This window comes from Triturus cristatus, chromosome 6, assembly GCF_964204655.1.
Source record: "Triturus cristatus chromosome 6, aTriCri1.1, whole genome shotgun sequence".
NCBI lineage: Eukaryota > Metazoa > Chordata > Amphibia > Caudata > Salamandridae > Triturus > Triturus cristatus.
This window is the reverse complement of record NC_140589.1, coordinates 638547641-638563293: the sequence shown is the minus strand read 5'-3', so window position 1 is coordinate 638563293 and position 15653 is coordinate 638547641. Positions and strand designations below refer to the sequence as shown.

The following is a 15653-nucleotide window of genomic DNA, read 5'->3' as shown; positions in this document are numbered from 1 at the left end:
TAACAACACAATTAACATATATTTGTTACTCGATATTATTCATGTGTCTGAAGTTCAGCGTAAGCAAAGACATTAAATGTTAAATACATTGATAAAAGGTGTAACCGTGATAGTAGTGACGTAGCTTAATGATTTTGTACAACAGTACCCTTAAATGAAGACACTTTGCTTCGGTACAACTTCATGTACATCAACATGTAATTTAGAGAGAAAAAAAAAATATATATATATATTCACTGAAAAAACCATAGGTTTCACACACGTTATAGTTACGCATTAGCATTCAAAAAACCTTGCAAATTCACTTAAAAAACCATCGGTTTCACACATGTTATAGTTAGCTGGACATTTCACTCGTAAAAAACCAATGAAATTCCCCCGTTATAGTTAGTGCAGGCAACTATAACTCACGCGACCGCAATCCTCTGCTGATGACGTCAGATATTACATCACTGTATTTAGACACTTATTTACCCATGTCTTCTTCCATTAATCTTTAGCTATACATATATTACAAATATTTCTTTTTCAGAAATGTCATCAGTGATGTAATATCTGACGTCATCAGCAGAGGATTGCGGTCGCGTGAGTTATAGTTGCCTGCACTAACTATAACGTGTGAAACCTATGGTTTTTTAAGTGAATTTGCAAGGTTTTTTAAATGCTAATTCGTAACTATAACGTGTGTGAAACCTATGGTTTTTTCAGTGAATTTGTACGTTTTTTTAAATGCTAAGTTATGTATTTATAATGTTTTTTTTTTTTTCAGGTTTTTCACCGTGCGCACGCTGTGGGCACGCGGTGCGCTTCGCGCACCGAGCGCCCACGGTTCGCAGTGCGTGCCGTGCGCAAGCGGTGCACGCACCTCGCGATTTTTAAAAAAAAAATATATATTTTTTTTCCCTTGGGGGTCCTTCTGTGACTCCCTGACAAAGGCTAGGGGGTCAGGAACTGTCCACACTGCCCCCTTTTCACGTTCTCCACCTTTTTTTTTCACCCCCCTCAGACTGCGAGAGACAAAATGGCGGCCAACAGTTCCTGGTTTCGACCGATTCGAATGTTTACCGACATCTAACAACCAATCAGAATTGCGCGCGGTGCACGCGTATAGATATTGATATGCTTTTAAATGCTATTTTCTCAGGAAATAATGAACAGATTTACACCAGACCTGCAAAAGGCACTTCCTTGACCTTATGGCTAACTCTCTGCCAAATTTCACGTAATTCTGTTCAGCCGTTCGGGCTGTAGCTGTGACTAAAGGTCCTATGGAAAAATGCATGGGGAAAATGCGTTTTAGGACCCCCCCTTTTTCTCGGCCCCCGCTTGACGAATCACCCCGAGACTTTCAGGGTAGGAGCTGAACGGAGCGCCCCATTTGTTTTGAAAATTTCGCGAGGATTCGTCAACCGGCGCAAAAGTTATTCAATATAGAATTTTGAGATTTCCTATGGAAACTAGGTTGTAACTATAACTATCTACTGGCGACCGCCAGTAGATAATATATATCTATATATATATCTATATATATATAATCTATATATATATTCACTGAAAAAACCATAGGTTTCAGGGGTGTTATAGTTAGCTTGACTTTTCACTTGTACAAAACCATTGAAATTCCCCCGTTATAATTAGTTCAGCTAACTACAACTCGCGCGCCTGCAATGCACTGCTGATGACGTCACATATTACATCACTCATGACATGGTCAGTGACATCACTCATGACATCACTGATGACATCATCCAGTGAATGTGTGTTTTTCTGAAAATTAAATATGTTTTATATATGTATATCTCAAGGTCGATGGAAGACTAAATGGGTATATAAGTACCTAAATGGGTGATTTGTTTTTGAAAAATTGATTGTGTAACTAACTGATTAAGTGTATCATAGTGAATACATGGCTTAGTGAGTGATGTTTAAATATGTAAATATCTGTATCAGTCTCTCACTTTGTGTATAAGTGGCTGCATGGGTTGGTGAGTAGCTACATGGGTGTCTATATAGGTTATTAGTTGTTTTTTTTGAGTATCAGTATGAGTGTCTGAGTGTCTGCATGGTTCGGTGGGGGGTATTACGTAGTGCATAGTTGCATGAATGAGTGACTCGCTGTTTGTATGTGTTGAAGACAGCATGTGTGCAGGACTGTATGGGTGGATGAGTGTGTGTATGGGTGTGTTAGTGAGTGAATGACTGTCTCAATAGTGTCTTTATGAGTAACTACATATGTTTTAAACTAGTATATGTGACTATTGGTGTATATAAGTGAGTATATGTGAGAGTGAGAGATTGAAAGAGTTCCTGTATGAATAAGTATGTGTTTCTATAAGTGATTGTTTAAAAGACTAAGTATGTGTAAGTTTCTGTAGAAGTAAGTGTGGTGGTGTGTGTATAACTGTATATGCAAGTAAATGTATGTTTGATTCTTTATTAGCATGAGTGACTATGTGTGTGAGTAACTCTATGGATGAGTGGCATTGTGTAACAGGATGTATAGGTGTATGAGTACATATGATGAGTGAGTACATGTATGAGTGACTGTATAGGACTGTTGGTGAATGAGTGGATGTGTATGTGGATCTTAGAATTACCGAAGAGGTTGTTGTAACTGGTATTGGTATGTCCATTGTTTTGAAAATTGTAGTCTCTATTTTTGAATGTGTGTATCAAAGGTTATATTAGGGTGAGAGGAGGTCTGCCACTCTATCACAAGGATGATGTCATCAGTGATGTCATCAGTGATGTCATTTGAGATGTCATCAGTGATGTCATGAGTGATGTCACTGACCATGTCATGAGTGATGTAATATGTGACGTCATCAGCAGTGCATTGCGGGCACTTGAGTTATAGTTAGCTGAACTAACTATAACGGGGGAATTTCAATGGTTTTGTACAAGTGAAAAGTCCAGCTAACTATAACACCCCTGAAACCTATGGTTTTTTCAGTGAATTTCTGAGGTGTTTTAAATGTTAATTCCTAACTATAACGTGCCTGAAACCTATGGTTTTTTCTGTGAATTTCAAAGGTTTTTTAAATGCTAATTTCTAACTATGCCTACAGAGATAGGACATGTGAAGAAATTAGAAAAAATGCACAGAAAGAAAAAAAAGAAGTGCAGAAAGAAGCAACAGAAGTCCTCAAAGACGAAGAAAAGTGCAGGAAGAAGGATAACGTGCAGAAAGAACAAAAAGAAGATCAGAAAGAAGCCTTGTTGCAAAATCATCCTGTACCCTCAACTTTTTCAGACGGATACTGGTGGTAACTGAGTCTGACTAACCAGTCCTAGAGCCAGTGCTATGTTAAAAGACACTTAGAATACAGTGAAAACACCTACATACACTAGGGAACATTATGCGTTGGGGTCCCCCTGTGATTAGCATGACCTCCTCTGTAAGCCCCTAGTATATAATAGGGCAGGGGGATTAAAACTACCTCTTAAAACAGGCCACAGGGCGTTTTTGCACATGTTAACTCAGGCCCCGTCCCCTCCCTTCACCACTGTGTAAACACGCCCTGTGTCCGTTTTTAGTTGGGAGATTAAGTTCATTTGAATCCTGAGGGTCCCTAGGGTCCAACTAGCCCACTAGGTACCTCCAGTAAGTGCCACAGAGCTGCGTTGGAGAGAGGTGTAAAAAGTGGCATGGCCTGGACCACCTCTCTGCAATGCAGCTCAGTGGCGCTTACTGGAAGCACTTGGTGGGCTAGTTAGCCCCCAGGGGCCCTCAGTATTGAAGGAAAATGATATCCCCAATTTAAAACGTGCCATAGTGCGTGTTTGCACACGTCACCTCAGGCCTCGTCCCCTCCCTTCACCACTGTGTAAACGCGCCCTGTGGCTGTTCTAAGTTGAGCCCACTAGGTACCTCCAGTAAGTGCCACAGAGCTGCGTTGGAGAGAGGTGTAAAAAGTGGCATGGCCTGGACCACCTCTCTGCAATGCAGGTCAGTGGCGCTTACTGGAAGCACTTGGTGGGCTAGTTAGCCCCCAGGGGCCCTCAGTATTGAAGGGAAATTATATCCCCAATTTAAAACGTGCCATAGTGCGTGTTTGCACACGTCACCTCAGGCCTCGTCCCCTCCCTTCACCACTGTGTAAACGCGCCCTGTGGCTGTTCTAAGTTGAGAGATTAAGTCCCCTTAAATCCTAAGGGTCCCTAGGGTCAAACTAGACCACTAGGTACCTCCAGTAAGCGCCACAGAGCTGCGTTGCAGAGAGGTGTAAAAAGGGGCTTGGCCTCAGAACACCTGTCTGCAGCGCAGCTCCCTGGCGCATACTGGAGATGCCTGTTGGGCTAGTTGGCCCTCAGGGACCCTCAGTATTGAAGAGGAATTAATTCCCCAACTTACAACTCGCCAGGGGGCGCGTTTGCCGAGTGCTGCAAGGAGGGGGCGTCGCCTCCGGCACGATGCCAGTCTTTTATTTATTTTAATTTTTTAAGAAGGGGGGCTGTGTGGTTCCCCTTCTTATTCTAATTTATTGGCCCTGATGACCCCATCCCCCAGGGCCTTCTCCTAATTATATTTTTTTTACCCCAATCCCCAGGGCCGGCCACTGTTTTTTATTATTTAAAAAAAATATATATTTATAGACACACCTAGGACATGCTGGACAAACCGTACGTACCTATCACCATGACGATTTGCGTTATATTCATTAAAAGGCAACTATGCATACAATGAATCCACGTGGAATGTATTTACACCACTAGTGAAGCTCTGACATGTCTGATGCCCTACCGTGCCTAATCCCGGTAGACACCCTTGTCGTTTATTTATACAAACATGGGTAGCTATTGACGGGCACATTTAATACACATGCACACCAAGCCATTCAAAGGGGATTCGACAAAAATTCGACAAACTATGCAAGAGACCCCCCTCACGATTAATAAAACACACATCCACTGCCGGATGTGTAATACTTTTTATTTTACTCTCTGGAAAGGGGACGAACATCACTTGAGAGTCACAGCGCGCTCCTGGCAGAGCCCAATGCTGTGTTACACCCACCATTGCCTGCTGAGTGCCACACACCTCTGTGTTGTATTCCACTAGCTAGTGCATATGCTATGACACTCTCTAGCCCATGTGCACTGTAACACCACCCCGTGAATATGTCATGCCACACTTGTCTTCGCACGGGTTATATTGCCCCATCTAACGTGCCTTCCTCGATGCCTATGTTATAACGCACAGTGCTATGCCATACATATTACAATCTGGGATCCATATCTTTGTCACAGTGCATATGCAACGTTACACTCCCCAGCACATATTTTATATTACAACTTTAGAGACTAGTTAGGTTACACAACACTGCCCTGTGCATATTACACTCCAAGGCGCATATCGCATAGCACGCGCTAGTGCCTGTGCTATCTCGCGCTCTCCAATGAATCTGTCATTGCGCACAATGTATTGCATATTATATTTCACGCTCGGTTCATCTTGTATCACACTTTTTGGTGCATAGTTTATACCATACACTAATATCTAGTTTTCGTTTTCAATCGTGCTCTCAGGACTATGTTCTATATAACACTGTGTTCACCTACCCTTTTCACGGGCATTACATTTTGCGATAGGGGGTGGAGGGTCAGGGGGTGTTTCTGCCAAGTGAGCCCGGAGTCACAGTCACAAACGTCCTCTTCTTCCTGAATAAAAGTGAGATTATGCTGCATACTTGTTCATATTTTAAGTAGTTCGCACAGACACACGTTTTAAAAACAATAAAGTTCCTAATACCCGCCTTCTCTGAACAGTTAGCTTGCTGCCCCATCCCCCTCCTACCTATCCTCTGTTGTGTGAATCCATGGACTAGCCTCCTCCCTCCTGCCATGCATGGTCTGATGTGCTGCCACTGCCCTCAATTTAGTATGATGTACCAGTCCACTCCTCCTGCCCTCCATTGCCCAATTCTATGTCCCATCATTGACCTCCTGCTTAAACTCTGTGCTTAGCTTGCTGCCCCTATTCTCCTTCCCCCTGCCCTCCGATGTCTTTGTGCATGCCCCTGCTCCATCCTTTTTGCCCACCATGTTCCATGGACCTGCCACTCCTATCTACTCTGAGTGTTCTGTTGAGCTGCCACTCCACTCCCACCTGCCTAGCATTGTCAGATGACTGTAACCTGTCCCTGCCACCTCCACCCTGCCTGTCCACATGCCATGCCCCTATCCTCTTCCTCCTGTCCACATGGTCCATTGTACTGCCACACCCTTCTGCCCTCCCTGGTCTGTTGTGCTGCAAATGCTCCTCCTGCCTGCCCCGTGCGGTCTGTTGTGAGGCCCCTTCCCCTGAAATTTCTTGTCTGTGCACAGGTCCTGACACTCCCTTCTATCCTCCATCGTCCTTTGTGCATGCCCCTGCACCCTCCTTCTTGCCCATCATAGCCATTGTGCTGCCACTAACCCTCCCACTTGCCATGCATGGTCTTCTGTGCTGCCATGGCCCCTCCCACCTTCCCTGTGTGGTCAGTTAGCTGCCCCTGACCCCCTCCCACCTTCCCTCCATGGTCTGTGTGTATGCCATCACAGTCTCACTGTTGCTCTTCATGGTGTGTCTTGCTTCTAGTGCCCATCCTGCCTGACCTCCATGGCTATCTTGCTGCTCCTGCCCTGCCCCCTTGCCCCCAGCCCTCTGTTTACATGTGCAGACCCCTACTCCCTCCCTCCTGGCTTGTCTGTTCCATTGTAATGCCCCTGATCCGTCCCTCCTGCCCTTTATGGTCTGTTATGCAGCAGCTTTCTCTCCTGTCTGTCCATTATGGTCCGCTAGCTACCATTGCCTCTTTCCCCTCTGTTCTCTGTTGTCCATGTGCATGGTCCTGTCCCCTCCCTCTTGCTTTCTATGGATTGTTTGCTGCACTTCCGTCCCGCATGCCCTGTGTGGTGTATTGTGCTGCTGCAAACCCTGATGCCTGCCCTGCAGGGTCAGTTTGGTGCACCTCTCCATGTCCCTCCTGTCCTCTGTTATCCAAGTCCATGTCCCTACCCCATTTCCTTCCATGATCCAATGTACCATAGTTGCGAACATTTTGAACTTGGTAAGAGGGAGATTTTGAAAAAAGCTTGGGGTATTGATTTTCCCCTTTGAGTTGCATTGAAAAAGAGGAGATTGTAGACAGGAGACAGATCAAATAAAGCCCATTTGAGCTTAAAAACATTGGACGTTTCCTGGCTGAATCGGGTCTGTTGGCATGTATGGTTGTACTACCATTGCCTCTTCCTTCTGCCCACAATGGTCTATTACATTGCCACAGCCTCTCTTGCAAGCCCTGTATTGTTGGTTTGTTGCCTCTGCCCCCCTTTCCACTGCCCTCCATAGTCTGTTGTGCTGCCACGGCCCTTCCTGCCTGCTCAGTGTGGTTAAATTGTTGCCTTTGCACCCTCCTAGCTGCCTTCAATTTTCAGAGTCCGTGGCCCTGGCCTCTGCCTCTCAACAGTATCCTAATGAACAACTAGATTGCTAACATTCTATATTTATTACAAAAGTGTGGAACGCCTGACGTCATCTTGATGTAATCAAAACTGTAATACCTAGAGCATTTTCTTTAGAAATTACATATATGAGAGGGTCTTATTGGCATCAAAATTATGGTTAGTGCTCTAAAAGACTAAAATAAGGACATATTTTCTGAGTTTTCAAATAGCGACAAAGCACTTTTAAATTATTTCTCATCTTTATGTTTTTTTATCCAGTTGACCACTTGAATAAATGTTGCACTTAGGGGAGAGGATGTGGTGTTACTTCCAGAACTGCAGACTTTGCAACTGGGGACCAGGTTGGAGTTTCTGCTTCAGCTCGACATTCTGTGATTCTGGTCAAATCACTTAGTCTCCCCATATCTACAACCAAAATGAATTTGTTCTTGTGTGATGTAACCAATGCTCATGTAAAGCACTCCAATACCTGACAAGTCTGCACTATATAACACTGCAAAAACACAAAATAATAAGTGTTTTGCACACTTCTGTCATTGGGCTATATTTGGGCTACATCTGGGTGATTTTGGGCTACATTTGGGCTCTTTTGTCTCCGGTGGCCATTTTGGGAGATTTATTTGTTATGAAGTTTCCTAATTTCCTCATGTACTGCAGTCTCCTCAGTAGGAAATGCTTTCAGTTTTTTACTTTGATTCCATCATGAAGGTATTCAGATATGTCACACATTTGCCATAAATTCTGAATGTTAGCACTCTAGTTGGTCATTGGATCACTGTAGTAAAACTACTGTTCACCATGGAAGTCTGCTCCTGGTATTAAAAGTGCATGTTTCAGTCTGCATGTCAGAATTTTTTAATGAAATAGAAGAGGATTTGAGAAGTCACTCAAAATGTGCCCTCATTTTCTTTCTTCAACATTAATCATAATTTCTATGGCAAAATGAACCCCCTCATTGTGTTCCTTTTTAAATTAAATGTTTTAAGTGTTACCAGTTTATTCCAATCAAGATGGCTTCAGGTGTGCCATACTTTTGTCATAATGAAGACAGTAAGCGCTCTAGTTGTTTTTAAGAACACTCTGGGACATTCTGTCATTGGGCTATACTTGGGCTACATCTGGGTGATATTTGGGCTACATTTGGGCTCTTTTGTCTCTGGTGGCCATCTTGGGAGAGTTATTTGTTATGAAGTTTCCTAATTTCCTCATTTACTGCAGTCTCCTCAGTAGGAAATACTTTCAGTTTTTTACTTTGATTCCATCAAGAAGGCATTCAGATGTGTCACACATTTGCCATAAATTCAGAATGTTAACAATCTTTTTGCTCATTAGATCACTGTAGTAAAGCTACTGCTCACCAGGGAAAACTGCTGCTGGTATTGAAAGTGCATGTTTCAGTCTGCATATCAGAATTTTCTAATGAAATAGAAGAGGATTTGAGAAGTCACTCAAAATGTGCCCTCATTTTTCTTTCTGCAGCACTAATTATACTTTTTATGGAAAAATGAACCCCCTCATTTTGTTCCTTTTTAAATTAAATGTTTTAAGAGTTACCACTTTAATCCAAGCAAGATGGCTTCAGGTGTGCCACACGTTTATCATAAGTAGGACTGTTAGCGCTCTAGTTGTTCTTTGGAACACTCTGGGAAGCTGCAGTAGAACACAAAGGAATCAACTTACAGTCTCTGCCCTTGTTGGATGTACATGTTTTACTGAGCTGAGAATGTCAGACTTCATTCTCACATGACTGAGAAAGATAATGTGAATTTACAGAAAATATGCTCTCAGTTTAGCTTATAGATCACCTTCCAAACCTCTGTGGGAAAAGCATGAGAAAATATTTTTCTCTCAATCATGATATCCCAGCAGAAGGCTTTTTCACATGGTGAAATCACCTTAGAACATACCACAATTCCTAAAATGAGTATGGTACCATCAACAAATGATTTATAATGTAACTAAAGTCTTAAAACCTTCTATTAACTGCAATGATTTTTAATGAGGTGCTATCATGTATATTGGTCCCAAGATGGCTGCCAACACTTCTTGGATGAAGTGCTGACAGCCAATCAGATCTCAGGTTGAGATGTGTGGTTAGGCTCCGCCCACATATATATGATTTTACTTTTGATTTTCTCAGGAACTACTGAACAGATTGACACCAGACCTGCAAAAGGCACTTCCCTGACCTGAGGACTACCTCTCTGCCAAATTTCAAGTAATTCTGTTCAGCCGTTCGGGCTGTACCTTGGACTAAAGGTCCCTATGGAAAAATGCATGGGGAAAACGTGTTTTGGGACCCCCCTTTTTTCTCGGCCCCCGCTTGACGAATCACCCCGAGACTTTCAGGGGCGGAGCAGAGCGGAGCGCCCCACCTATTTTGAAAATTTTGCGAGGATTCGTCAACCGGCGCCAAAGTTATTCCAAATAGAATGTTGCGGATTTCCTATGGAAACACGGTCCTCACTATAACTATCTACTGGCGACCCCCAGTAGATAATATCTCTATATATATATATATATATATATATCGATCTATCTATCTATATATATATATATATATATATATATATCCACACAAACCCCTCTGATGAGCGCAAGGAAGAGGCCACACGGGGAATCCAAGTTGAAGCTTTTTAATAAACAGCGTTGGGTATAATGCATTTCGGCCATCGAGCCTTCTTCAGATGCCGCTGTTGACCAGAATTGGTGCCACATCCCGCCTTTAAATAGTCCTGCAGTCCTCCCATAGGTAGGAGCAAACCCAGCCCCCAGTCATGTGAGGGAATAGATACCAGGAATTGCACCAGAAATCAATATCACTCTTGTGTGAATAAATGCATCCAACGTATTACAAGATTGTGTTGTGCGGTGATGTAATCTAGTAATAAGGACTACCTAAGCTATCATTTGTCTAAAGACACTGCCATTAATTCGGACTGAAACATTCAAAGATGGCTACACGCTGGCTGTAAGAAGAAAAGGCAGACAGAACAACGCATCTCCATAGTTAACAACTTGCGATCCTATAGGAGTGAGTGCTTGGATATTTTAAAGAACAATCATGTGACCCTACTTGGGAACCCTTATTTGAAAAAGGTAGTTTGCTGAAACTCGTCTACTGGTGTGATCAGCAATAACATTTTATTTTTAATATCCTGCAGAGTGCTCCCTGTTCCTGTTGGAATTTTGGTGGCAAATTAATTGATGTGAAGCTGCTCACACATTACGGAGGCATCCGTTCTACGGTGTTCGGCAGGTCAAGAGCGGCATTTGGTGAAATATTTATATAATATATATTTATTTATTCATTTACAATTGGGAGCATGTGTAATAAATATTTAAATTATAAGCCAGCCTTCCAAAGATCAGCCCCCAATTATTTTTTTTAGGTAGGCTAATGGAAATTTACATAAGTATCTAAGGTTTGACCACAACCCGTAAAGCTCTGTCCAGCCATTTTAATTCAAGTTGAATTGTCTCTGTAAACAAGCTTTTATGTTAAAAAAAATAAAATAAAAATCTCTGCACAATTCTCCTTCAATTTTCTCAGAGTATTTAAATAGCTTTGGGGCTGTGCATTTCTTTCCATGTAGAGTAATTTTAATAATGTATTCTTTAACCAGACCCGTCTTGTTCCGCCTACCCATATCTGAAAATCGACGTTACAAGCCCATTGCCATAGTAGTTGCCTTAGATTTTAGTATGTCAGCCAAAATGTATCTGCTTCTGAAATATAATTCCAAGATAATTATATTTTTTACAACTTGTATATCATTTTCAGCATATTTTCTATTTCCTTGGAGGTTTAGTTTGCCGCTCAAAGGTTTCTGTCTGATATGGCATAGTGGGCAAAAAACAATAGACTGTGATGGGGCCCAAGCGATTGCCAATGGCTAAGATTAATTCAAGTATTCCTCTTGTTGTCTGTTGAAATATACTCCCTAAATGCGGTGGTTTGACCCAGATGTGGGATCCTTGCTCACTGTGCCACTGAACTCAAGCTATATTGCATTAATGAGGCTTAAGTGGGCTGAAATAGTCTCTGATTGCTTGGGTGCCCGTCTACAGGTTACCACGCCTTGCCGGTCTGGCTGGACTGTTCCTAATAGAGCTGTGGTTGATACTAATTCAATCATTCCTTCCATCACATTGTTTGTTGCGGTGCCATTTCAGATCATTGGCAACATGTCTGTGTTATTTAATAACAAATCCTTACTTAAGATGTAATTAGACCAATGCAGAGTTTGTTAAACACTTTTCTTGCAAAATTGAATATTAATAAGATTAGTAACTTTTTAAAGGTTCTTGTGGAAAGGGCTTGACGGTACAGAGCTTTTTTATCAGATCAAATTATTAAAGGTGAACATTAGCCATAGTGCCCAGATTATCAATACTTATTAGATTAGAAGCCAGATCAATCTCAACTTTGTAATTCGATTTATAATATTTTGTTTCCCACACTATTGTACCTGGGTATGATCGCATGTGTGTGATGCATAATTAGAAAGTTGGGTTTTCGAGTTGGTGTTTTGAGAGGCCCTTTAATACTATTTCATGTGATCTGTTTAGGATATTGAATTTCCGTAAAGACCGTTTTACACTGGGTTTGTCTGCTTCTTCACTAATGGTCTAGTAGGCAACCATCAAGTACTTTAGACAGCATGGTAATTCCATTTCTCGGATAAGATTGTTTGCAGGTAAATTGCTCATACGTTTTCAAAATCGCAGACCTATTCATTTCCTGATTCAGTCTTATGATCTTCCTTTAGTGTCCAGTAGCCTCCATTTGAGCCAGTATGTACAATCCCATCTTCTATTTTTTCTGCCAAGGTTGCTTTTTTCAATGGTAACTTCAACTAGAAGATTGGGACAAATGACGCCCTTGATCATAGATGATGCTTACATGAACATTTGGCAGGTAACTTTGTTATTGAAGGTGCTTCCTTAAGGTCAAACGTTTGTTCATATGTTTCATCTAGAACAGAAAATGAGTCTTCTAATTTTAGTTCCAAACCCTTCCAATGAGGAAGAAAGTCGACTACATCTACTAAATATTCATCTACTTGGACTGTAAAGTATAATTCAGATGCTGTCAATCTTTGTTGGTGACCCTTGCAGCAAATGGTTGAAGTCATTAGCTGACTACAGCCACTATTAGTTGCTGTTTTAGGATGGCCATTTGCAGACCCTGTTCCAAGTCAAAATGGTCTTTCCTTCACTTATTTTGAGTAGGTCAACCAGAGGTGCAGCAGCACCCAAGCAGAAGTCAAAGGGGTCTCAGTGTCAGAAATTTGCAGGATAGCCACATAGGCTTTGACAACAACTTTTGTTTGTCACTATTATTTTAATGTAATCTCTACTTTTGAGGGTGCTCTGCCTACATCAGTTTTAAATTCAGTCACATAATTTTTCTTTATCTGCTTTTATGAATGTGGTGAATAAAATATTTGTTACTCAAGTTGGTCTTCATTGTCCAAACTCAAGATGGCTTGGTATATCCTCATGAATTAAGGACTGTGACAAGGGTGATCCAATGAGGAGATAATGTGTTGATTACCTACCGATAATCTCCATTATACTGAACCAGGGTCTTCCTCATCATAGTCCTAATATCACTCATTCCATCTCCCAGTTCCATATAAAACAAGCATTTGGTGGGTTTTCAAGGATTCACTAGAGATGGAGGAGAAACTAACATCCTGGATTTTTTCTTTAAACAAAACTGTTATTAGATTTTTGTTGTGGTAATTTGGTAAATTGGTTTGTAAGTCTGTCTCGACAAGAAGGTAACTCTTTATGAAAGCGAGGACTGCAATGAGGATAACCCATTGAGGAGGTAACGGGAAGTACAGGATTTAAAGGTATGTACCATGTTCCTCATTCTAACATCTTTTACATGGAGACACTTCTTTGCACTTCATCGTTGTTAGTTTGTTTTAGAGGAGTATTCTTTATTTGGCTGGTTTATTTATAGTATTTCTAACTTGTATAGTAGTGCTCGTTGCATACATAACTCATTTTTTGAAACCTTTCATTGTTTACATATTCCCATCTACCACATAGCTTTGAAAGCTTTGCTGGAATCTCACGCTTTTATGAGGAATGTTTGGGCACATGTTTATGGCGTTATTTCCAGAAGATTTTATCTAAAAGTCAGGTGTCATGATTTCTTGTTTTTCATGTGGTGTAGACGCAGTGGCTGATTGTGAGCATCTTTTATGTTGTAGGAAATGAAAAGTAGCCCCGTTTATTTGATCACAGAAGATGATTTCAAGCAGGCCTCTCTTTTGGAAAATGCAACTGCAAGTAAAAAGGACAAAAAGGAAGAGAGGCGAAAGAAGGCAACAGGTGGGGTTCAGAATTATTCTCGATTTGAAAGGAAAGTATTATATAACAATTAATACATTTGCAAAACTAAAGGTCAGAAGTCGGCTTTTATATCATTATTCTTAGGTTTGGGCAAATTGCTGACTTTTAGCATAACAATTAACCATCTTGAATTTTCTCTAGGTAGCACATTCAGCATGTGTAAAGGAAACTCAAATGTACCTTAGCAATTTCAAAATTATTAATTTGCTTCAGAAAACAATATTTTATCCTAGATGAGGCCCTTCTTCAAACCCAGATTAAAGATTGGTTCCTTGCCACCATGGAAAAACAGTACCACTGCATTCGACAGGCGCACATTACTAGGTTTTCCTAAAAGGGAAAGAAACATCCTTAAATGTACAAGTTTATGGGTATTGAACTACTTCTTATAGGCGCCACACTCAGAAATGTTCTCCTATTCTGCCCACTAAATAAACAACTCTCTTAATCTTAACAAGTATTTCACATGCTAGTTTGTTGACAGAATCTTTTAAAACATTTCTAAACAATAGGTTCAAGCTGTTCTCCTGCAAGCTTTTTCCCCTGCTTCTTAAAGAGAATGTTTTTACCTAGACAAATCAACAGCCATTTTCTACTTGAACGAGTGACTTAAAAATATATCTGGAAATTGAGCATTGGGAGTAGGTTATTCTTCTTATCAAGTGCAAAGGCTAGCAGATAGGAGTAATAAGTATGCCAGAGGCCACAATTGGCTTGGTCCACTCTCTACACAATGGAAGCTTGCTAATGAAGTCTTGCACCGGATAATCTAAGTCTGTGGAGCTCTGTAGTCGACCTCTTTGCCCCTAATGGCATTTCTAAATGTCATGTTTCAGCCTCGTGCATAGGAAGTTCCAGATGTCCACGGGATGTGCCTTTCAGATACCAACGATTCACAGAGATTTAGAAATACTCTTACTTGATTTTGAAATCCCTCACATGACCAGAGAAAATCAAATTTAAACTTTAATGTGTCAAATTGTATCTGAACCCTGCCATAGATGCTCATCTTTTTTCTCTTCAGAATGAATTCCATACTCAAAGTTGATGTTTTATTTTCTGAGAAAATACTTTACAGCAAATGATACAGGTCCTGTCACATGACCTTGGACGTGAAAATGGGCTTCTTTGTTTCAACACTTTGCAATGTCTTTTCTTTTGTGACTTAACTCGCTGGCACAAGCATCACAAACATTCTTTTTTTTCTTTTTCTTTTCATTAAAAATGTTTGACACGTTTACTGTCTGATGGTTTGCACAGTTCGGTGGGGAGCCTAACATTTATTGGAAAATATATTTAGTGTCGGCAGCTATTGTACACAGTGATAATTCAGTGATTCATATCCCTGGCTTTGTACCAATTACTTCTTCCAGATGACTCATGGTGGTTCCAGCAGTGTTAAAGAACGTTCAGTGGTAAAGAATGCTCCCTGTTTTTTCAGAGACCAACGCTGTTTTGCTTACAGCAGCTTATTGTATTCTAACGATTGTGTTAGATTTTCACTTTGATCATAATTTTTTTCATTCCACTTTTGACTGAAATCTCCGACATGTCTTGGCAAGAAGACTCTATGACCTTGAATTATCTAAAGGGCTGTGGAAATATTACCTTTGTAAAGGTTTGTGTTTTCCTTGTTTGCACACATTAATTATCCCTGCAGTCCTTGTTCTTCTCCGGGAGGATTATCTATGTGAAGTCTGTCAGCCCTTTATTTTCCTTGCAACTTATTACTATTTTTCAAGGTTGTTTATGGTTTGAGGGCAATTTTTCCATTTAGTAAGGGGCAAAGTAACTTTTGTGTATTGGTTTTATTTCCAGACTTGCATGTCTGT

General features: G+C 41.0%; 1 protein-coding gene across 1 annotated transcript in view; it reads left to right on the top strand.

Annotated features, from left to right (window-relative positions):
* UFL1 (UFM1 specific ligase 1) overlaps positions 1–15653 on the top strand; it is a 332333-nt gene that overhangs the window by 196766 nt on the left and 119914 nt on the right. The window contains exon 11 of the mRNA XM_085611135.1: positions 13680–13800. Coding sequence (XP_085467261.1) covers positions 13680–13800 — 121 coding nt within the window. The remainder of the gene's footprint in view (positions 1–13679; positions 13801–15653) is intronic.